The 24,467-nt window shown below is 40.9% G+C and overlaps 1 protein-coding gene across 2 annotated transcripts; it reads right to left on the minus strand.

Annotated features, from left to right (window-relative positions):
- Positions 1-1,765: 1,765 nt before the first annotated feature.
- Positions 1,766-21,462, minus strand: LOC145416627 (serine/threonine-protein kinase MAK). Of its 2 annotated transcripts, none has more exons than XM_080285562.1 (10): positions 21,282-21,462; positions 19,784-19,838; positions 12,242-12,363; positions 11,833-12,045; positions 10,932-11,103; positions 9,600-9,775; positions 7,868-7,972; positions 6,986-7,209; positions 3,608-3,809; positions 1,766-2,343 (listed from the first exon to the last, which is right to left on the minus strand). In XM_080285562.1, exons 1-10 carry the CDS (start codon positions 21,392-21,394, stop codon positions 2,331-2,333), a joined length of 1,395 nt encoding a protein of 464 aa, XP_080141688.1. In that variant the 5' UTR covers positions 21,395-21,462; the 3' UTR covers positions 1,766-2,330. The 2 variants fall into 2 exon arrangements, with proteins under 2 accessions (XP_080141688.1, XP_080141687.1); XM_080285561.1 differs by having other exon boundaries at positions 6,755-7,209.
- Positions 21,463-24,467: the final 3,005 nt, after the last annotated feature.

The raw sequence follows: 24,467 nt of genomic DNA on the forward strand, positions 1-24,467 counted from the left end.
GCTCCTGTGTGTTAAGGTATTTCCATACCAGTTTGCTATGGCACAGTAATGATATAAATGCTGTACCCTGGATAATATTTATTGTTTGAAGAATAGATGATTATATTATGAGGTACCGGTACTCGAAAATGAAGGCTGAGAAAAGCCAGTATGTCAAAACGAATATATCAGTGTTACCCACTTCAGCATAGTGGCACTTCATATTTTATTCCTGTTGTTTCCAGGTGGTCTTATACAACTTAACCTCTAACCGCCGGCTGACTTGTATAGCCGTCACGATTTTGGGTGCGGAGCAACGCCGGTTGACATGTATAGCTGCTGGCATCTTCGTGCCACCTTTTGAACTTTAATTTATCCATACTCATCGACGGGACCACCTGGAGATGTTGGGATACTTTCATTTGAAAGAGGAAGAGTTGGTGAGTCTTATGTATCTTTAATTTTTTCACTAGCCATTCTAGTTTGGCAGATATTAGGGTTTGAAGTAAGAGTATTTTTTTCCGTCACGGATATCCCCTGTAGGGAGGAACGCGCAACATCGGAAAATCCCTAGCGTATAGGGGTTAAAGCAAACATTTCAGGCCTTTCTTTGTGACAGATCACCACTTAGCTGAATTAAACTGTTTGGGGATATCAGTATATAATGAAATTAATAAAAATGTTGTCGGTGCCAGAGTTAAAATGTAGGAAAAGATCCTTGTAACGTACATTAACCCTTGACACTAGTGTACCATTGTTTCCGAGTACTGTACCTCATATAAAGTAACACCAATGTGCCTCGGGATTTACAAACACTCTGGGATATGAGGTGTAGATTGAGGAATGCATACGGTATATTCAGACACTTAGAGTAGGTGCCGTTAGTGTGAAGGTTCATTTGTGAGCCATATATTCTTGTCAGCCTTTATCCCTACCCCAGATTAGAGGGAAATAAATGTCACTTGAGCGTCACACTGAACATAAAACCAGTTTTTTGTTTTAAGGGGATAGTTTGAAGCTTTGCTAGACCACACAAGGAACAGTTCACCATGACATATTACCTGTGCAGTCTAGAAAGGTTTCCGGTTACCAACAAGAAGTATTCATTTGGAGCAAAACTGAGGCTGCTACTTCCCTTCAGCCAAGGTAAAGTTAGAGAGTGAGCAGAAGTTATGGTTCACAAGTGTAACCTACTGTCTTGGGCAAAAGTTCACCAACAGTCCTATGCCAGCATTGTGTCCTGCCATCAAGTTGTGTAGCATCCGTAATGTCAGAGACTTTTCTTGCTGGTACTGTTGTGTGTTTCATATTATAATAAAAATACATTTCCTGTAATCTTCCATTGCCACAGCCAGCATGGGAGTGCCAGTAAAGATTTGGTAGTGATAGTACCTGTAGATGAATTCCCCATAATATACCCCTAAGCTTCGTTGGTCAGCACTTGACACAGCAAAATCGTTGTTGATATGTGTTTGCGTTGGGACCTGTGAGATTGTACTATGTATCACAGATAAATTGTGGGCTGGTTAGATGAATATTTGGTGTGGCATCTTAACTTTCACTAGGTGTAGTTTGTTGGTGAGTTGTTGAGTCCTCTGTTGGGCACTGAATTTTTTTTTACACTTTCTACCAATTGAAGTGGCCAAATACCAGTATGACTTGCTTTGTTCAGTAATTGCTGTTAATGATAACTTTTAAAAACTTGTTTTTGTTTTAATTCTTGTTTTGAAATTAGCTAAGGTAGTAGTAACACTTATTTATCAGTTCAGTTTGAAGTTAGGTTAGATACTAATAACATTTTGGGTACAGTTCCTTCCATGTCCATGTGTACAGGTAAACTTCAGGTTTCGAATAGTGTGCCATTCTTAATTTTCAGAAACTTTGTTTGGTATTTTCTTTAAGTAGATTCTGTAGTACTGTTTGTCTCCTTGAAGGAGGTCTGTTCAGTGCGACCATATTGCTTGACAACCTGAAGCCTGCTGGTAAATGGAGAATTGGAGAGTGGAGTGTAGTCTTGTCATTCATCCATGCTATTCCTCTGTCCATAAGGCAGAGCTTGTAAGATTTTTTCAACCTTTTCAGTATGGTGAAACCTTCTTTATTTAATTCTTGCTGCTGCCAGACTATTTTATTCAGCTATGAGGAGATGTTTCGTAGTATAAAGACAAGTGGAGTTTAGGTTGATTCTGATTTCCTTCACTACCAAGCATCTCCCCTAAGCCAGATAAAATTGTTACATGTTAGCAAGAATGAAATACTTTATAAAGGGATTGTACTGAAGGTGTTTGTAGACTTGTTCCTTCTTCACTTCCTGTTCTGGTGTCTCCTCTTCTAAGGTAGAAGATCAGGAGTTATTTGAGGTATCTGGAAACAAGTAAATTTATTGACTGGTGTAAGTGGTAAAGAGAGGTTAAGTATATCATGTATTCTAGCACAACATTGTATCTTGTTTGAATGGAGTGAACAGTGAAGGTTGAATGATTAAAACTGAGATTGCAGAGAAGCTCTGATTTTGTATGATAAGTTTTTCATTTGATGAATGAAGATATCTGACCTGTCTCTTGTTGTTTACTCCATTTGGTAATGTGGGATGCAGGAATGAGGGATAGCTTTCACCTTCATGCACTCAATTTAATAAACAGTCGAGGCACTGAAGACATGTTATTAATAGTATGTAATGAGAAACTTAAGCATGCAAATAAAAGTACTGAACATTTTAAGTGGAAGTAGTGGTAGGTGGGGGTGTTCACCATCACTCACTTGATGTAGTGCTGCTTTGGGTGTCTGCCCTTTTTCCTCTTCCATCCTTCCTCTTCTGTCTTGCTTACCTTCATTCTTCCCTCTTCCTTCTGCCTTTGTGTGACTTTATACGCCCTCTTCTGTTTTTTGTTCCTCCTCCTTCTCCCTATGGGTGACTCTACACTGAGTGACAAGCCAAATGGTTTCCTGTACACCAGGAAACCATTTACTACACTGGGTGGTAACCATATATCCACGGGTTAGTTGGGGTTTATTGCTCACATAATGCCACTCAAGGATGAGTGATGCTGGTCACTCTCATCTTACAGGTCAGGACCAACTTACCTAGCCCCAGGTTCCTATGCTTCTCATGAGGTGGCATAGGATTGCATGATGGATGGATGGATTTAAGTGGAAGTAAGGATTTAGTTTCTCTCTCATCCATTCCACTTTCTCCTCATGTTCGTTTCTTTCAGACTTCATTATCATACTTTCATACATTTTCAGTCAAGCTCCATCCTGCCATGTCATTCCTTTTTCATGTTCATTTTCTGCACAAATCATATCATTCAGCTCTTACTGCTTTACCCATGTTCTATGGCTACATTTCTGATTCCATGTCTCATTCATATTCCCATCCCACATTACTGCCTCCTTCTTGTCTTTTATCTCTCACCCCCGCCTTAGTTTGTTTTATATTTCCATCTCATATATTCCCATTTGCATTCTCTTAACTTCCCTCCCCCCTTCTGCTTCCATTTTAAGCTACCCTTTCTCCCATCCCCATTCCAAATTTCTAATCCTCAAACTTTCTCTTTCCACTGCCATCACCCCTCCCACCTTTCCTCCACTCCACCTCACATTCTCTCATCTTTTTTGTGCCACTTACTTTGCGGCCCAGTTGGTTCTGCCATGGACATTGGCGTTGGCACTGTTGGAGCGGGTAGGTCCAGTGGTGGTGGCGCTGGAGAAGTTATTGGTGGTGGAGGAGGTGGTGGCAGCGTTGGGGTAGGTGTTGGTCCGGAGCCCAACCACACCTTGTCCACTCTGCACGGACACTAGGGAGCCAGGCATGCTACGGCTTACTGCTCCTGTTTTGGGGGGAATAACATAGTTTTGGAGGAGGAGAAAAAATTAAGTTTCAGAATGTATTTTTGTGATGAGCATAATCACTTAACGTTACTGCATATCACTGCTTCATGTGTAAGGAGAAATAACAATTTTGGAGTAGGTGATAGACTTAAAGTTAAGAATATTGGTTTAAAGTGAATGTAAACAGCAGTGAATGCTTGAAGAATTTGGATTCTTTATCATCATCTAACTTTTTTGAAGGATGGGATAAGATCGGATCCAGTAGGAAGGGAAAAATAAAGAATGAAAGTTGGAAAATTGTTAGTAGCATGCCCAGTGAAACCAGCCAGACACTCATACACACACCATACCAAGTCCCCAATTCTTGCTTTCATCTCACAGGTCTTACCATCTGCACATTTTTATTTCTTACTTTACCTAATTCATGTGCCATAAAAAATGACCCTGCCAAATTAGTCAGTGTTTCAGCAATAAAACAAAATTAATAATAAGAAAAACATAAGGAGGTGGGAGGGTTGCCAAATTCTTGTTGTTTACATCTGTGTACACAGTTCATCCTGCTAACCTAATCCTGTGTGAGTGTTCTAGCCTCATTAACAGTGTACATTTATACTGAGCAAAAACAGCAACAGATGTTGAGTAATTTAGATTTGTAATGAACAAAGCAGTATCAATTCTGAAGTGAACATTAGTACATTTAGATTCTGAAATATGTTGAAGGTTAGTTAGTGACTATACATACAACATTCAGTATAGCATATACTGTGTTCAGTATTAAATATGAACCAGTTGCTGATTCAGATCAGTGGTAGGAAAAAATAAAGATTAATTATTAATAGATTGCAGTACGGTAGGTAAAGCAAAATATACTGTTTGTTAGCCCTACCTGCAGAGTTGTATATGATAATGTTTTGTGAGCTGGAAAAAGATTGTTGATTTGTATTAAGCCTATATTTTTCTGTGGTATTGATTTCTTTGGTAATTATGCCTGGCAAAAGGTGTTTATTCTTTACTACTTGGCAGCTTTATTCCTTACTAATTTGCAGCTATTTCTGACTCCTACAGTTAAATACAATCTGTGAGTCATTTCATTAGTAACAGTAGCTGCAGTACTAAGTGGAATTAGACTGGTAAATGATCTATACAAATGATTTTGTAGGGGTAAAATATTATTGTATACGTTATACATGCACAATCTGAGACAGCTTCGGTACACTTTTGACATGCAGTGTAGATGTCTTTAGTGCATGCTTAGAAAACAAGATACTAAGAGGAGGTTCTGCTTGCTGTGATAGTAGTACATGGAGATGAAACATTCTCAAACACTGGTCTTGAGCTTAACCCAGTGTATAGTAGTATATATACATTTGTGACAGTAATGAAATACAGGAATCACCGAAACAAGGACAGCATCATGCCAAAAAATATTTCCAGATGACATGCACAAATAAATCATGCCTCCAAAATATGAATGTATTCCGGATGACATGCAATAGGTACAGTATCACAAAAGTGTAGTATCTAATGGCATTCTAATTTTTTCAGGTTTGTGGTGCAGATGCGTGGATTATTTTGAAGGTGGTACAGTTTCATCTTACACCTGACCTGGTACGAAGCCTCACCAGTTACAGTACACGACAACCTTCCATAGAAAACGTTCATCGAAATATGGAGGACATGAGCAACTGGTATTTATATATGGCAGTTATTTTTTTATAGTTATTATTAGTTATGCAGTACCAGTAATTATATACGGCAGTTATTTTTTTAAGTTATCAGTACACATTAGACACAGGTTAATGGTATGCTGTTAATGACTTTTTTTTTTTTTTTTTTTTTTTTCCCACTCAGGTTTGTGGTCAAGTATATACTGTATGTAAATTCTGGAGGCAAAACAGTAAAGGGTGAGGTTAGGAATAGAGCTGATTGGTTAAGGTGCATTGTATCCTCATTGTATATACAGTAGTATCTTGGCATTTAGTTGAGTGTGATTCTATGGTAGCTAACTTTGTAACGGAAGGTTCCTAGCACTATATTGAAATGCTTATTCTTTAGATTCCATACATTATTTTCAAACTGAACTGTTATGCTGCAGTTAAATGTAGATGAACTTTTTAAATGCACTAACACAGTTTGTCAAGCTTAATATTGATGTGCCTGGTATGATTGATGCTTCCATACACAACTTAAAGACTACAGTTCAGGTACTGTAGTATTACTGCTTGGCACCGCATGACTTATTTTTAATATATCACTGTCACATTCATGATACTGTAAATCGTACTTCTTACTGCAATAGTCACTGGTCTTCTACAGCAGCCATAGCAGTTACGAGTTTTAAAGTTATTGCACCTATCAGTTGCGCTATACAAGATATATTGCAAATGATGCTTCTTTTCCCAGTAATGGTTTATCAGTTAGATACTGTACATTTATTTCATGGTATGATGACTTAAAATACAAAGTAGTTGGCAGGTGGTTGGTGTTGGGTTATAAATCTACAAAACATCAGCTGTTAAAATTAAAACACCCAAGGATAGATCAGTAGGGACTACAATGAAGTATGGCTTGGAAATGTTGAATGTACACTAAGAAGGGAGATGATACAGAAACAGAGTAGCACTACAGAATGCATTGGCTAATAGGGCTGCTAAGAGGACTCTACAGTACAGGATATTAAAGCTACAAAATGCAGTTGAAGAAGAGACAAGGAATGACAGTGAGGGGTACAGGGGTAATATGCATATTTATACATGAGCAACTACAGTGTAAGGGTTGCTGAAAAGCATATATAGTACAGCAACCTATATATGTTGCAGAGTTAAAGGTTGTTACTTTGGAAGGGAAGAGATTTACTACGATGTTGAGGATGCACAGTACAATTCTTGAGCAGCTACATTTGAATGGACATATACAAGGGCCTATCAACATTTACTCTACTTACTCAGATTACCATAACTCATTTTATTATCTTCAAAATCATCGTATTTGTCGTTGGGTGGGGGCTCTCTGAATGAAGACCAGTGTTTGGTGGTGGGCAGGAAGTCGTTACTGGTATGGTTTATACTCTTTTGCATATTTATATTGCTTAAAGGCGATATGAAGGGCTTGATCTGTGTGCCTCTCCCCCTTAAGCTACTGTCTGGCATTCTGCCCTCTCCTGCGGGCAGCTTACGTGATATGGGCTTGGGAAAAGGTGCCTCATAATTCTGTTTAGACCCAGAATCCAGGTCGAGTGTGATTTTAGAACGGTGGGGTGGTTGTTGGTGGTAGCCATTGTGCATGCTAGTGTTGTCACTGCCTCCCATCCCCACACCAGCCTTGACACCCACTATCCCACCTCCAAGCCCACCTTCCCCTCGCATCCCGTTCGTCCCAACCATCTCTGCTGCCTTCATTCTGTTGGGAAGAGAAAGGGGTATTAATATAAATGATAAAACAGTGCTTAACATTAACATTAGATTGTTGTTGTGTCTCCAGGCTCACATGAATATGAATCCAGTGGACTACTGTCAGGAGTTCCTTTCTACAGTTCACCATCATTTTAGGGGTAAGGGGAAAGGAGGACGTAAGGCATGTTTGTATAATTGGGCACCCAGTTATATCAGTACCAGTGCATGAAGGCAGCCCCTTTTAACGTCGCAATAATAATATATTGATTTACGGACATTTTAAATAAACCGCACCAAACGGGTCTTCACAGAATTAGACTTTGCTTTTGTGCTTTATCAGACACTAACATACAAGAAGTATATGCAGAGTAACCAGTGAAGTGGATCTTTTGTCATACTCATTTATATTTTATCTTAGTATCTCTGTTTGTACTACTTTGTGTACCTCCTTTGTTTGTCTTGCTCACCTCAGATGTTTTGTCATACCTATCTTCTTTTGTCCCTACCCACCTTCCCTATTTTGTTCTACCCATATCACATCCTTCCTATTTCTCATAGCACCTCTAACCCTCCCTGTTTGTCCTACCGCCTTCCACCTTTCCTGTTTAACCTGTCTACCTCTCCCCAGTATTTACCCTGTCTACCTCCCATTTTGTTGTACCCACCTGTGTCCCTCACCCTGTCCCACAGGGTCTGTGAGTCGAGTTCTGGCCAAGGCATACGTCAGGTTGTTGATATTGTCATTCTTTTGGTCCTTGAAGAATGAGTGCCTGGTAGAGACATGGAAAGCATTAGTTATTGGCTCAGTTAAATCTATCTATCTATTGCCAGACGCCACAATCCCGTTTGGGGTGGCCACAAACAAATCGCCTCCAAGTCGCCCTGTCCCCCGCCATTTCACTCCCCTGCTCCCAACTCACACCCCCCTCTCTCATATACCTCTCCACCCCATCTCTCCATCTCATCCTCGGCCTCCCCCTCCCTCTTTCCCCCTCCACCTCACTCACATACACTCTCTTTGTCAGTCTTTGACCCTCCATCCTCTCCACATGGCCAAACCACCTCAGTGTGTTCCTCATAACGCTTCCTATCACATCCACATCAACACCACAACGCTCCTTTATATCCTCATTCGTCAGCCTGTCTCTCCATGTGACTCCACAGGCTCCTCTTAAATAACTCATTTCCACGGCTCTCACTCTTGACTTGTGTCCTTCCAACAACGTCCAAGCTTCACTTCCGTACGTTAGAGTTGGTATCACAATACTGTCATGTAGTAACTTTTTCACTTCCATGCTCACTTCCCTGTTTCTTATCACTGCTTTCAAAGAACCAGCAATCTTTCTTCCCTGCTGTACCCTTTCAAGCACTTCACCCTCCAAACCTCTATCCTTACTCATCACACTACCCAAGTACTTAAACGTACTCACATTTTCCAATTCCTCACCATCCAGCCTCGCTGTACATTCACTGACTTCACCTCTCTCAAAGACCATCACTTTACTCTTCCCTACATTCACCTTTAGATTCCGTTTCTTACACACTCTCTCAAACTCATCCACCAAGCCTTGCAGCTCCCCTTCGTCTTCACTCAACAACACGGTATCATCTGCAAACAACAGTACAGGGAGTTTCCAAACTCTATCCTCTCTCACCAGGGCCACTCCAACATCCACTACCCTACCTTGTACCTCTTTTATTACCCCATCCATGTACAGATTGAACAACCATGGAGACATGACACATCCCTGTTTCAGTTAAAGATGTCATTTTATTGAACATTTAATGCAGTTGTTAATAACAACTTGGTGATGTATTTTGCATTTTTCTTTCCATCACAAGATAAGTCTTTTGAACTGTAGGTGTTAGAAATATCCACCATTAACCCATTCGCAGCAAGATGCCTCCCCAAAGTTATATAAAATTGTCTAGAGGTAGCAAGAATAATAAAAAAATTTAAAAAATGTGTCCTAAGAATTAAACAATACATTATCAGGTTGTATGTTGAAGACCATAGGAGGCTTACTGGCACTTTTTGAATGGTAATTTGCACCTTAGGACTATTGGCACCTTATATATGATTTTACCTAACCTCACCCAGCTCATCCCAAGCAGCTTTGACCTAGCATGTCCCAGCCTACTTTTGACACTGCTGTGTATTGGGTCTGCATGCTGGGTTCCACCTCAGTACCTTCGTCATATTGGATATGACCTTTGAGTTTGACCCTATCCAACCGAATTCAACCCGACATAGTTCAGCTCAAACCAACTCAACCCAACCCAGTTCAATGCAGCCCATCCCATCCCAGCTTGACCCAACCCAGCATAACTTGCATCATCCCTTCCCAGCTTGATCCAACCAAATGCATCCAGACTTGACGACCCAATTTCACATACCTAAGACACTGCTGGGCTGTGGGTCTTCGTGCTGGGTTCCACCTCAGCATCTCTGTCATGATGGATATAGCCTCACTGCTGGCGTTTGGGATAAGGGAGGACAGGGGGGTGGCTGAGAACTGTGGGAATTTGAAGTTCATCTGTTGTGCCAGTGAGTAACCCTCTGGCCAGTCACGCTGTTGGGAGAGAAGAAAATAATCAGGTCATACAGTACGGTTGTTGTTTGCTAATACAGTACCTGCAGTTTGGTGTGGTGGTTAAGTATGGCAACATTTTATTGTAGTTAGTATGTGATGATTGTTTTGGTATGGTAGTTTGTCATGGTGGATTGTGAATGGTTTAGAATGGTGGTTAAATGTTTGTGGTGGTGGATGCTTTGTTATGGTATTAAGTTATGGTTGTTTGTTATGATGGTTAGGAATTTGAAGTTCATCTGTTGCACCAATCAGTAATCTTAAGCCAATCATGCTGTTGGGAGAGAGAGCATAAGTTAAATATGGTTTTTAACTTATGGTGAATGGTTAGTTAATGGTGGATTGTTTGGTGTGATGGTTTGTTCATGGTGATTTTTTGTTAATAATGGTTAGTTTATGGTGATATGTTTGTGATGGACTGTTTGGTGTGATGGTTTGTTTATAGTGGTTGATTTAGTATGGTTGTATGCTTGATATGGTTGGTTAGTTTGTTATGTTAATGCATGGTAGTTTGTTATTTAGTTGTGGTTTATGTGGTATGGTGGTTAGTGTATGGTAGTTGGTTAAGGAGATAATGTTGGCTGGCATATGATGGTATGGTATAAGATTTAGTTTATTGTGGTTGGAGTGTAATGATGGTTATGGTGACAGTGGTCATAGAGTGTGACTTTGGGGTTGAGGGGCTGAGTAGAAAGGCTGCTGGAGATCATGTAGCATGGCAAGTGACACGGAGAGCTACCATTAGGTGCCCAAGATTGACACAGGCAGACATGTTGGAACCTTTATTAATAAAGTGACGAAAAGAACTGTGGGGATTGGAAGCTTATTGTTACTTCAGTGAATACCTGTTAGATCTTTCAGGCTGTTGTTAGAGCAAGAGAGTCAAGTGGTTTAGTGCTTAGTTGATGGTGGTTGATTTGATATGATACTGGGTTTGCTATGAGGGGGGTTGATTAGTTTGGTGGTTAGTTGCTGTTACATGTTCAAAAGTTTTATGGTGGTGCAGTGAAATTTCCTCTTGCAGTATTATGGTAATCCTTTTGGGTTAGATCTTTTTCCTTCCCTCTATTTTTTTCCCTTCAGATCATTCCTCTTTTCCCTTCATCCTTCCAGTCATTATTTTTCTTTCTCCTCTCACCTTGTCTGGGGTGCCAATGACTGAACAGATTTTGAATATCTGGTCGATCTCTGAGGAACCTGGGAAGAGTGGCCGGAACGTGTAGATCTCTGCCATAATTGCCCCCACCGCCCAGATGTCTATAGGACTGCTGTAGTTGGTGGACCTTAGTAGAACTTCTGGAGCACGGTACCTGGGGGTTTTAATCAATGTTACGGATATGTTATCTGCAACTTCAGTCTAATGACATACAATCAGCCCTTGGGTTTCATAGGGGTTATGACTAATAAGCAACTTAAATATAATGACTTATTCAAGCCTTAGTTTTTCATGGGGGTTACATTACAGGAACATTCATGAGAAACAAATTTTCGGAAGTAATGAAATCCTTTAAAAAAGGACTCCCACAGCCATAATTTAACTACATAATAGCCTAAAATCATTTTTAGTGTCCCCAGAGCAATTCCAGACATTAGAATCTTCTTGTATTAAGTGTATTTTGAGATTAACAATATAATATGTTATACCAATGTACTTTTCAAACTATTGTATTTTGTGGTGGTTTGCTCACTCATGAAAAATTAGAGCTGGCAGTCAAGTAGTGTGAAAGGTGGGGACTTAATGTATTTTTCTTTTCTACCAACTACCACAGTATGATTTTATCTGACTTAAGAAAGACTATTGGACTCGAGAAAGAATGTATGGGGATCATTATCTACTTTATTACCGGGGGGCTCTCATATGAATAAAATTATCTGGTAGCAGCAGATTAAACTCCAAAAACAGGTCATGGGATGGAAGGGATTGAATCTGAGATTGCAGAGGGAATTTTTTTGTTCCCCCCTCCAAATAGCTATTACAACAGATAGTTAACTGAAAGTAAGTTCCTTTCACATATTCAGTAATCCATAGAGCCACTTACCATCTCGTAGACACATAGTCCGTATATGGTGGCCGTGAACGAATCTCCCTGGCCAATCCAAAATCCGCAATCTTGACTAGGTCTGGCCCCATACACAATAAGTTTTCTGGCTTCATATCCCTGTGGAAGTACCCGTGCTTATGCATGAACGCCAGTCCTTGTAGCACCTGCCCAACCATGTTCTTGATCATTGGCTCACTGAAGTGCTTCTCTCTGCAGATTGAAAGCATTGTTTGAGGTATCACATGGTTCTTTGTTCATGGTAATTTTGCATTAATTGCGTCTGTTACTTTCCTACTGTGCTGAATAGGTATAGCTGTAGGGATAAGATTTTTTTTTTCTTTTTTGTTATACAGGTATGTGTATGATTTCTTATGCTTTTCCAGCTTTCTCCTCCCATTCCACCCACCTTGACTTCATAAGCTGATAAAGGTTTTCCTTCATGTACTCGAAGACGAAGTATAGCGTGTCGTTTTCTCGTATCACCTCCTTTAGCTTGACAACATTGGCATGGCTTAGCTTTTTCAGTGACTGTGGGAAGAAGGACAGTGTTAGAGGGATTTTAGGAGTGATGGAGGGAGGGAGAGTAGGAGGTGAGAAAGAATGGAAAGAAGAGAGAGAGAAAGAATGGGAGGAAGGAAGAGAGAAAGAATGGAAGGAAGGGAGGGAAGGACGAGAGAAAGAATGGAAGGAAGGGAGAGAAGGACGAGAGAAAGAATGGAAGGAAGGGAGAGAAGGAAGAGAGAACAAATGGAAGGAACGGACAGTGGTTGGGAAAAGGGAAGGAAGAGATGAGATTAAGAAAAGAGATTGGAGGGAGTGGGGGATGAGAGGAAGAGATGTGAAGGAGAGGAGGATAAAAAATGAAGGGTATAGTAAGGAGAATGGAAAGGAGTGAGGAAGTGGCAGGAAGTGGGATGAATGAAATGGGAAGGAAATGGTGTTTGGGAGTAGGCAGAGAGAGAGAGAGAGAGAGGCTGGGAGGGGAGGGGAATATGGTAATGCTAAGTCAACATAAGAAGCTCAATATGAATGGAAATGAAAAAGATGGTGTGAAAGAAAACGAGCTTGGGGGGACTATTGTGTAAGGGGCGAGCTGTTACATGAAGATCATATTATGACACATTCTGTATATTGATCAGTGGCCTAGTGTAATAGCTCTAGTCTGTCATGGGGTACAGGAATAATTTAGTATCTTTTGTAGTTGTAATCACAGAATAATTTGATTTGTATGTCGTTTTTGTGATGGTAATTATTGGAAAAGTAATCGTTATAAACCGAGTAACTCTGAGATGGGAAGCAAGTCCTAAGCAGTATCAGGTTGTCTAGAGATAGGTATAAAATAGCCCTCTCATAGTAGGGACAATTCTTAATATTCCAGTTGGTTAAGGAAACTCCCTAACACCTTTTCATAAACAGTTTACTTTGTTTTTTACACCTTACTTTCCTCATTGATGTTACACAAATCCTTCTGATGACGCCATACTCTGCATAAATAACGTACAAAAGGATATTAGCCAGCCTTATCCAACAGCTCCATTGTGCTATCTCAGCTAAGGCCAGTCGATTTTATATTATTATTATTATTATTATTGTTGTTGTTGTAGCTCAAAGTGAGTTATAGATGCCAGAAAGTGTTCTAATTTGAGGGTAGATAGGTAGGTACGTAGGTTGATAGGTAGGTAATTTGGGTAGATATTAGGTAGGTGGTTGGATGGTATATAGATAGGTAAGTAGGCAGGGAGAAAGAGAGATTAGATATAAATAAATTACAGTGTAGGTAGGGTAGGAAACATTAATTGTAGATGGACTGGGAGGGAAGACGAGAAGGGAGAAGTTAAATATAATAAAAAGGTGGGGAGGGAGGAAAATCGGTGAAATTAAGGGTAAGTAAATATAGAAAACAGGGAGAAGAATTGAAGGTGGAGAAATGGATGAACGGAAGGGAAAACTAGTGAAGAGAGAGAGAGAGAGAAATGGGAGGGGGGGGGGGTAGAGAAAAGTGTGTTGAGAGATGGTGACAGATAAGTAACTATTGACAACTACGAGGTCAGAACACACTTATCACATCATAACATCTGGAACACTGCTCTGAATACCAAGGCTTTGATTAGTGTGGATAACACATGACTTATTTAACACACAGTATCTAACACCTCTTTGTATTTCTCTAACACCTTCACTCCCTAACACCTCTTTCCATTTCTCTGTCCATGTCGCCAGACGACTTACTTCAGATCAAGGGGATGCATAGCCAAGTAGAAGTGAGTGGAGTAGCCATAGTTAATGCTTTCACTAGAACACATGAAAAAGTTGTTTAGCAGATTGAGTGAAGGACATGGTGGCGTTGAAAGGGTTAACCTCGTATCCACATCCTTTGGGGTTACTTATCACACTCATAAATTTTACTCGTGAAGTTACATCACCTCTTCCCTCATCATTAACGAGTGCAATTTCAAACTCAATCTTAGCAGTATTTAATGCCGTTTTAATCTGTGTACCGTCATAGTTTTATTAAGAGGGAGGAGGTCTCTTGGTCTGATAATTATAGAAAAATTTACTTCCTGCTTCTACCTTCTGTGTGTGTGTGTGTGTGTGTGTGTGTGTGTGTGTGTGTGTGTGTGTGTGTGTGTGTGTGTGAGAGAGAGAGAGAGAGAGCGCAATTAAAGACCCCTGAAGATTAGCATTGATCCCACAGTACCGTAACAAAAAGACAGAAATAAAAAAACAGCAACGCAGGATGAAAAATCGTTCCCCCCATCTACGTTCTGTTGTCACGCGACCTCTCTCTCTCTCTCTCTCTCTCTCTCTCTCTCTCTCTCTCTCTCTCTCTCTCTCTCTCTCACACACACACACACACACACACACACACACACACACACACACACACACACACACACATTTCCTTCACTAAGTTTGTGTTATTTTCCAAGAAGTCACTACGTTTCCCATTCTGGTCTGTCTGGAAGCTTGATTGTCTCATTGCTTAGTGTGATTTTTTTTTTTTTTTTTTTTAAATAACAGAACGGAGGAAGGAAAAACAAATGGAGAAAAAAAAATAGTTGCAATGTTGCATGATTTTTTTCACACCTTTTTCTATTTCTTTTCTTCCTGTTTCCATTTCATTTATTGTTCCTACTCACTTTTCCTTTTCCTTTTTTTATTTTCTCTCTATCATTGTCAGAAATCAATTGTTCATTTGTTTTTACTCAAGTTTGGTTATAAAGTGTATGGTAAATAATTTAAAACAATAGTAATGGGTGAGTAATTATATGCATAAGTTAAGCTGGAGAACGTGTGTGAATATGGACCCAGCCGACTGTTGGGCCCGTTGTCATGGTTACGCATAAACAAGTCGAGCTTTCCCAGAGAGAGGGAGGGGGGAGGGGAATGGTGGTATATCCATGTATGAATATGATTACTGAGAGGTGAAATGGGGAATATTCATTATTAACTCATTTACAATCCTGTGTGGTTCTGTCTACACCTCCACCTCTCTTTATCTATATCTTTACATGATTATTTTCTCTTGGGTGTCATAGAGTTAGTTCATTTCTTATCAGATTCCCCCAACAAGGCTTCCTTCTCTTATCAACACCTTCATTTGTTGTGATGGGGATGGTATTAATGATGAGGATGGTGGTAGGCATGGTGATGGTAGGAATGATGGTACTTAGGTGATAGGGATGGTGGTAGTTATTGTAATAGTAGTAGGGATGGTAGGTGAAGTGATAGTGGTAGGCAGCCTGTTTATGGTGATGGCAGTTAAGTGGTAGGGATGGTGGTAGTTGATGTAATAGTAGTAGGGATGGTAGGTACCCACCTCCCTATCAGCCCTCCATCCCTACCTGCCTACCAACTGATCCATCCTCCCACCCTTCTACCTGTCTACCTCCCTATCCACCTACCTTCCCGCCCACTGACCTATCCTCCTACCCAACTAGCTGTACACCTCCCTCCCTATGTACTTACATACCCACCTACCTACCTGCCTACCTCACAATAAGCCCATCCATAATAGAAAACACCACATTCTGTTGTTAAATGTCGAGTTAGGCACTGGTGGATTTCAGGCGCATCGCAAAATGTCACTGGGTTAGTGTTTGTGTGTGTGTGAGAGAAAGAGATTGCTCATGGTGTTTGTTGAAGGGTATGTGGTTCGATAGACAGATAGATGGATGAATTGATGACCACTAATCAGAGTAAATAGATAAGTGAATAGATGCGTTGGTAGGGGATATGTAGGTGGATGGATGGGGATTGGGTGAATATAGATAAAGAAGTAGGTAGATGGATGGAGATAGGTAAGTAGGTGGGTGGGGAGAGGGAGGGAAGGAGATGTCTGAGTAGGTAGATGGGTGGATGGGTTAGTGGGTAGTTATGTAAGTCGAGGGTAGGTAGGTAGATAGGGTAAGAGAAGATGGGCATATTAATAGGTTTGGCAGTTAGGTAGATGTGGTGGTTGATAATGGTAGGTGTTGGTTGTGTAGTTGTGTTGGAGACTAGTAAAGTATTCATGATTGGTGTGGTTCTGGCGTTGGTGGTAAATAATGATTGTGGTGAGGTAATTGTAGTTACGGTTTGTCTGTTGTGGTAATGAGTGGTGGTTATGATAGTTACACTGATGGATGGTGTTTGTAATGGTAGTTGTGGTGGCGGTTTATAACGCGGATATGAATGGTATAGTGGTAGTGGTGGGTAGGTGAATTTGAGATGTGTGGTAGTTACAGTAGTGGCAGTTGTGGTTATTGTGGTGATGGTGGCAGTTGTGGTAGCTATTGTGGTGGTGGTGGTGATTGTGGTGGCCATTGTGGTGGTGATGATGGTAGTTGTGGTAGGTAGTGGTCAGTGTGGCAATAATCCCTGCATTATAATTAGTAAAAAGAAAAAAAATGAAACCAAGAGAATTTTGGAGCCAAGAATAATTAACCCCACCCCACGATTACATTAACCCCAGTTGTCCCTAATAACACCACAATTAGGCCATTAATCCCACTCACAGCCCTAATCCCTTTGCAGATTGTGTCACGGCTGCCACTAATCGCACTAATCACCGCTGCCTGTCGATCACCTCGTCTCGGGAGATTGGGGCAAGGATAAGGAAGGAAGGTCAGTGACTTGGCCGTGTATTCTTGTCAGCGTTGGGAGGCTTGATGGCACCTATAATGTTCAGGCTAATTTTCCTTTTAATTAGGATGATAATAGTGATAAGGCAAAACTGCTAGTTATTCTTTGTTCTTTTTTCTTGCGCCGTCTTCTTCCGGTACTTTTCCTAATTCTTCTTCTTTCTCTCCCCCTCCCCCTCCCTCTGCTCCTCCTCCTTAATAATAATTATATTAAGGTTTAATTCTTGCAACAGAATTAACTAGCTTTCGAAACACGCTTTTACATATTTTACATTATTCATATACAATAACATTTTTCAAAAGTAATACAGGTTAACATTTACGTGCCAGGTGAAGAATAAATTGCTAAGATAAAGGTGCTTAGGGAGCCTCCTTGACTGACGAGAATACAGGCGTTTAGGTTAGATTTTTTTTATTTATTTTTTTTATTTTTTATTTTTTTTTATGTCTACCCTGCGTGGTAGCGTTTTCCATTGATTATTGTACTGATTTTGTGTTAGCTGCATTTGTGTGATTTCAGGTGTTATTTCTCTCTCTCTCTCTCTCTCTCTCTCTCTCTCTCTCTCTCTCAACTTCTGTAATTCCTTCTCATGAACACCAAACCATCAAATAACTCTTGGTATCATAAGGTCTGTATAGTGTATCACCCTAATAACCATGTGCAAGCGTCACATTACCTCCCCCACTCCCCTCCCCTTCCCTTGGTCACATGGTACTACAGTGATGGTGGCAGTCAAGGAGTTGGTAGTGAGTTGGGGGATCAATACCCACCTACCTCTGTACTTACCTCCTGCCTACCTACATACCTACCACCTACTTACATGCATATTTGTCAGGTGCATCTTAACTCTTTGTCTGCCTGCATCTTACCTGCCTGCCTTTGTTTTACCTTCTGCATACATACATACTCATTTGGTCTCACACGTAACTCTTCTGTCAGTAAATATTTCCTGTCTATCCATCTATCTACCTACACATATACATAACTATTTTTTTTTTTTTTTTTTTTTTTTTTTTTTTTTTTTTTTAAATAGCCTATGTCTGCCTTTACTTACCTGTCGTCCTTTTATCTGCCTAACTACGTGCATACATACAGTTACCTACCTACCTGCCAAAATACTTACCGGTATATAGTTAATCTGTCTCCCTATTCACCAACCTCCCTATCTGCCCATCACTGTCAGATTTGTCTCCCTACATAAGTACCTACCTAACTCCTTATCTTCCTCCCTCCTCCCTACCTACCTACCTACCTACCTACCTACCTACCTACCTAACTCCTTATCTTCCTCCCTCCTCCCTACCTGCCTGCCTACCTACCTACCTAACTCCTTATCTTCCTCCCTTCTCCCTACCTGCCTGCCTGCCTACCTACCTACCTACCTACCTACTTACCTACCTACCTACCTCCTATACTTCCATGTACATACCTACCTTCCTGACCTTTGATGTGACCTGTTTAGTGCCGCACCCTCCCCCTTGACACACACACACACATACACACACACACACACACACACACACACACACAGTCAGCTGGTCTCTAATTTTGCACAATATTTTTTTTCTTTTTCAGTTTTTACTTACAGCCTGCCAGCTGGTCTCTAATTTTGCACAGTATTTTTTTTTTTTTCCTTTTTCAGTTCTTCCTTCTAGCCTGCCTTCACTCTACTTCCCTTCCCTTCCCTTCCCTTCATCAGTTTTATTAAATTTTCTTCATTTTGTTTGCGTTACCTTTCTTCTTTCATTACTTTCCCTTCCCTGTTATCTTTCTGACCTCGTTTCCACTCCATTTCATTCCATTGTCTCCCTTTCCTGACCCCCCTCTTCGCACCCCTCTCCCTTCTCGTCCTCTCTCCTCCATCACCCCCTCCCCTCTCTCCATCATCCCTTCCCCTCTTCTCCATCATCCTCTCCCCTCTTCTGCATTACCCCCTCCCTTCTTCGTTATCATCCCCTCCTCTTTCACCACCACCCCTCCCTTCTTTCTCCATCACCCTTCCCCTCTTCTCCATAACCCTCTCCCCTCTCACCATTACCCCTCTCCTCTTCTTCCATTTTCTTCTCTCCTTCACCCATTTTCTCCCATCATCTTCCTCCTTTCCTGTCATTTGCCCTCCTACAGTGAAACCATTCATCTGCCTCACAGCTAATGATCTGCGGTTCATGTTAATCCACCACGTAATTCACTAGTTTAATGTGTAATCCTACCTTTTAGTTATGATTCAGAGCGGAGAAGAAACGATAATGATTAGTTTACCCGGAAGAAGTATAGACTCGTATTAGTGAAATATTTGTGATTAGTGGAGTATAGAGTTTAGGTTATTCGTGATGATAATGGTGATGATGATGATGATGGTAATGACAGTGATAATAGTGATGATAATGATGCTGATGGTAATAATGGTGATGGTGAGAACTAACAAAACTATTGGGAAAAAATTATCTCTACCAGTTATAAGAAATGGGTAGGATGATTGATGCTCATGTAAGGTTAATGGCCGACTCTACCTTGGTGTGGGTTTCTGGGGAGTGATTTGGTTATTGGGTGATTAGTGATTGATGACAGGTGATTCGCGTGCATAATGACACACAAGGGAGGGGGATAGGTAGTAGAAAAAATGGTAAAGTGTAGAGGTAATAATGATGTTTGTAATAAAGTGTAGAAGTAATGATGGTACTTGTATTTCGTAATATTGTTTTGCTGCAGAGATAAAGGAGTGTTTGTGGTACTTGCTTCCTCAGCCGACGAGATTGCGGGCCACTCATTCATTATTCAAGCCCCTGGAGTTCTTACCTTCCTAAAATTATCAGTGTTCTCTTACCTTGACTTCTCGGAGATTCATCGCTTCATCCCACGAGTAGAATTTTCTTTTCATTCTGTAAATACAAGTTAAATAGTCATTCTTATGCAGAAATACAAGAAAATCATAATACTTTTAACTACACACACACACACACATACACACACGCAGGCACGCACGCACGCACGCACAGCTTCCAGGACCAGCTTCTATCGGCATGAAGCATCCCTTCCTAGAACCGCGGACATGATTATAGCAAAGGTCAACCATTATGGAGCATGTCGGAGGGAGAGAGAGAGAGGGGGGGGGGGATCACCTACTCTGCACCAATGAAAGGCAAGGATGTTTTAGATATTTAAAGTATTGTTACGAAAACTCCCTTTTATATCAAATTCATCCTACCACAGCTTTTTAAGTACTCGTAGTGAATTGATTAATTTTTTGTATAACTTTAAGCACTGGTAAGGAAAGGGTATTTTTATTTATAATTTTTTTAGTTTTTGGTGCTCCTAGTGATGTGGTTAATGAAGGCTGTATCAGTCTATATATTTTTATTTTATTATCAGATATTTTTATTAAGCTCAAACGACTCTGGTAATGAAAATGTTATTGCAGTCTGTCTAACCCCTCCAGTCTCTCCTAAAGCTACATAAAAACTGGAAATAGGAATACGAAACACCACATAGTAACACAGAGTTGAACAGCCAAGGCTTTTGCGTGAAGGGTAAGGCGAGAACAGAATCTTGCCGTGTCTCGAGTTGTCGCAAAAACTATATCTTAATCATGAAGTGAAAATTATCATGAACTCACTTTTTGTCTTAGGAATGACTGGGAAAAGAAAATGTACTTTTTCATTGCCTCATGGTCTTACCGCAAAAACAGATCCGAGTTACGACGGTGAATAGATTGTAAGCATGTTTGTGAATGCCGTCCTTGGTATCTATTCGTACACGTGTCTGCCCATCCCTGATCTAATGTGTTTGTGTACCGAGGCGTTATGTCGATTAGTGCCAGTCAATCTGCATTATCTTTTGCTGCCTCCATCGACCTGTTTGCCCTCAAGTACCTGTTTTTGTGGCTCTCTCTCTTACCTGACCGATCTGTTTGTGCAGTTAGACCTGTTTTGTTTGTCTGTTGGTTGTTTCAGTATATGTGGATTTATTTATAACTTTGTTTTGCGAGACTGAAAATTCTTCGGTCATATAAACTGTCACCGTAACACCTGCTGACCAGTTTGTAAGCTCTTCAAGTAGAAAACAGCTACTTTTTTTTTCTTTTATCTATTTAATGGCACATGTCTATTTCTCTCTCTCTCTCTCTCTCTCCAGTCCATGTACCCCCCCCCCCAGCCCATTTACTCCTGTCTGTCCATACACTGTCTCTAAAAACCTCTTCATGACCTCTTCCTTTCTGTTGTTGAGTCTCTTCTCCATCACCATCAGTCCACCCCAATCCACTTGCCATCCACCATCCACCCCATGTACTCTTGCCTATCCACACACTATCGCCCTTTGCTCACCTTTTGATGGCCACCTTCTCTCCCGTGTCTATCCTCTGCCCCAGCACCACAGATCCATAGGTGCCGGTACCCAGTTCGTTGAGCGTCACGTATCTGTTCATGCTCTCAGCCATTCTCCCTCCCGAATGCACACACGCATTCGGATCTCACAACGCCCAACACACCACCATCCGGCCTTCTCTCCCCTTCTCCTCTTCTCTCCAAGGTGGTTTTCTTCAAAGTTTTCTACTATAAGCACTGAATTCTTGGTTATTCTTACATTTTTTCGTTTACTTCTCGTTCAGCTCGTCTTGAAATGTTCCCCAAATACTTTTCAGGCTTTTCTATCGTTCTCTGAAGTTTCCGAATTTGTGACGTTCGGGCTTCAGTCTCTGTTCTTTTTGCCTTTTTTCTGTAAGCTTTTTCTTTTTTTTTTCCAAGGTCGGCACGCTCCTCTTTACACTCGCTTTGTTTCCCTCTCCACGCTGTCTTCTGCTATTTTTTACTGTATTCTCGCCACGATTCCTTTGTTTTTTTCTTCCCAGTTCAAGGTCTTCCACACACTGTGCTTTCACTCTTTGCACCTTTACTTACAGTCTGTTACCTCCGGACTCCCTTTTCACGCTTCTTTCATCAGTTCTCTTTATTTTCTTTTACGGTCTTTTTGTCCCCAAATTCAGTTTTCTTCCAGTAAGTTTCCTCCTCTTCCAGTCACTGTATTTTTCTTGGCTTCAACTCTTCACCCTTCTGTTCCACTGTCCCTTCACTCTTCTGTTCCACTCTCCCTTCACTCTTCTGTTCTACTCTCCCTTCACTCTTCAGCGTTCATGTTTCTCTTACCGTCTTCTGCACTTTTCTGCTCTTTTACATTCCATTCTTTTATTTCTCTTATTTTGCATTCTGTTCACACCCCTTTGCTTCTCTATCCACTCTTATTCTCTTGTATTTTCCTCCACGACACTCAGGTTCCGTTCTACTTTCTCCACTACTTTACCGTTTTTTTTTTCTTCCTTCTTCACTTCACCTTCAGTCAGTGATCGTTCGGTTTATTTATTCTCTGTATTTGCGTTTGATCCCTTTTTCATTTGGACACTACACTCCTAACCCGTCGTTTCGTGATTTCACCATTCTTTCCATCCTTTATTTTTTCTCCATTCACTGCTCCCTCCTTCTTCCTTCCTTCCTTTCCTCCTCACACTCCCTCCTCGTTGCTTTCCTCACGTTGTCTGTTCACCTCCCCTTGCGCCGTGGCCCTGGAAAGAAAAGACGACATGGTTAGTCAATCATTTGTAAGTTATGGACAAAAAGAATATGATGAAAGACGTAGAGAGAAACCAGGAGAATATAGGTTTGTTATTTCTGTCCCATATTTGTAAGCCGCGCCACTCACAGAACATGATTTCTGTTTAATTCTTGGTGACAGGCGATTTAGTCTGCTCATGAATTCCTCCCAGTAGAGAAGGGGTTTATGAAGGCTAAATCCATCCCCTTGAATTGGAATAAATTTTTCTCCTGGTCTTGAAAATCATCTGGAGATATTAGAAGTAAAATGTTTTCAATTTGTATCCCCAGCATTGTGACTATTACCTTGATGTAGGCGTGTGTGTGTGTGTGTGTTTGTGTGTGTGGATAAGAATTTAGGTACGTGTAAGCTATCTGTGGGGCATAAAAATCATGCTCTTATGTTTCCTGCTTCGTATATTCCTCCATCTCTCTCTCTCTCTCTCTCTCACACACACACACACACACACACACACACACACACACACACATTCCAGTAGGAGAGAAGGTCATAGCTTGGGTGGGTTCGGAGGTAGTCGATAGAGGGCCGAATATTTGATGGAAGGCAGTGGAATGATCTTTCTCAGTTCCATCACTCCTCTTTCTCTCAGGAAGGAAAGAAAAGAAAGAGAAAAGAGTGAGAAATACATCCGTGTTGAAGTTAAAGAAATTCATATTGTCTGTTGTCCTCTGCCACAGCCGGTGTTAAACTTAGTGTAAAAATAGATAGATGGATGGATAGATAGATAGACAAAACAAAGAAAAACGTTGAAATTACATCCTCTCATTGAAGAAGTTGGTGAAATTCGGACTCAAATTATTCTGCCATAGCCGGAATCGAACCCAGGATCATCAGTCCACTTGACCATCGCTTCCCCTCATAATACATTCTCTTTCTTCCTCCCATGCCGTCTTACACAGGCATATCTTTCCATTTGTCAGCTAATTATCGTTTATCACTCTTTATCTGGGGTTCTCCAAATTTATCCTCTCTCTCTCTCTCTCTCTCTCTCTCTCTCTCTCTCCGGTGTGCTGGTGTTCTCATATTCGTGCCTATTCGCGTTTCATCAAATTTATGTAGTGGTGTGCAGTCCCGTTATCAACCAGCCAATTTTCTTATCGTCCTTATCAGCCTTCTTTATATTTATTGTCGTTTGGAGTGTATTATCACCAGACAGGTAATTTTCTTGTATTCCCTTTGTATTTGGGTTCCTTCATATTTGTCAGGGGGTCTGCACTCTGTTATTATCATCAGCTTGCCAGTTATCGTGTATTCCATTCTCTTTCGTACTTTTTCTAATTTTTTCGTTGGGTGTGTAGTCCATTTTCATCAGTCATTCATTTTAGTTCCGTTCATTCTTTCTTTTTGCTATTTTAGTCTCGTTTCATTTCTTTCTTTCTTTTTTTTTCTGTCGAGTGCCCAGTATTTCCGGGAAAGGCCACGCGAAGTATTGAAAGCGCAGTACTAATAATTTCCGGATGCGACCTTCCACTGTGACCTTTTTGCCGATACGTACGAGCGTAATAAGTTATCATTGAGGCTAAGTGACACCAAGACTGTTAATGTCAAGCCTTGTGTCCCCCTCACCTTAGCATGGTAATTTCACAGCCATCACGGGACAATTTTTTCCTGTGACCTCATGCTAGTTAGATGAAGGCGTCTCTCTCTCTCTCTCTCTCTCTCTCTCTCTCTCTCTCAACTTTATTCTCTCCTCGTCATGATAGTTTTATATCTGAACACAAGCTTCATACTCCCTCGTTCTTGGTCTTCATTCCATGCGTCTTCCATTCAGTTCCTCACGACCTCCAAACTCCGTAATGACACCATCTTCGCACGTCACAAGAGCACCTCCAATAACCTCATAACTGACAGCACAACTTATTATACACAGCCCGTGTCAGTTCCACGGTACCTACAACTCCATA

Source organism: Coenobita brevimanus, chromosome 107, assembly GCF_032717465.1.
Source record: "Coenobita brevimanus isolate Jiangsu-jjx chromosome 107, ASM3271746v2, whole genome shotgun sequence".
NCBI classification, from domain to species: Eukaryota; Metazoa; Arthropoda; class Malacostraca; order Decapoda; family Coenobitidae; genus Coenobita; species Coenobita brevimanus.

Coding starts and splice junctions, on each gene's coding strand:
- LOC145416627 (XM_080285561.1), bottom strand. CDS start 21,394: ATGGCTGAGAGCATGAACAGATACGTGACGCTCAACGAACTGGGTACC. Junction 12,364..19,783: donor TGAATCTCCGAGAAGTCAAG/GTAAGAGAACAC, acceptor TTCTTCCCACAG/TCACTGAAAAAGCTAAGCCA. Junction 12,046..12,241: donor TATCAGCTTATGAAGTCAAG/GTGGGTGGAATG, acceptor TTCAATCTGCAG/AGAGAAGCACTTCAGTGAGC.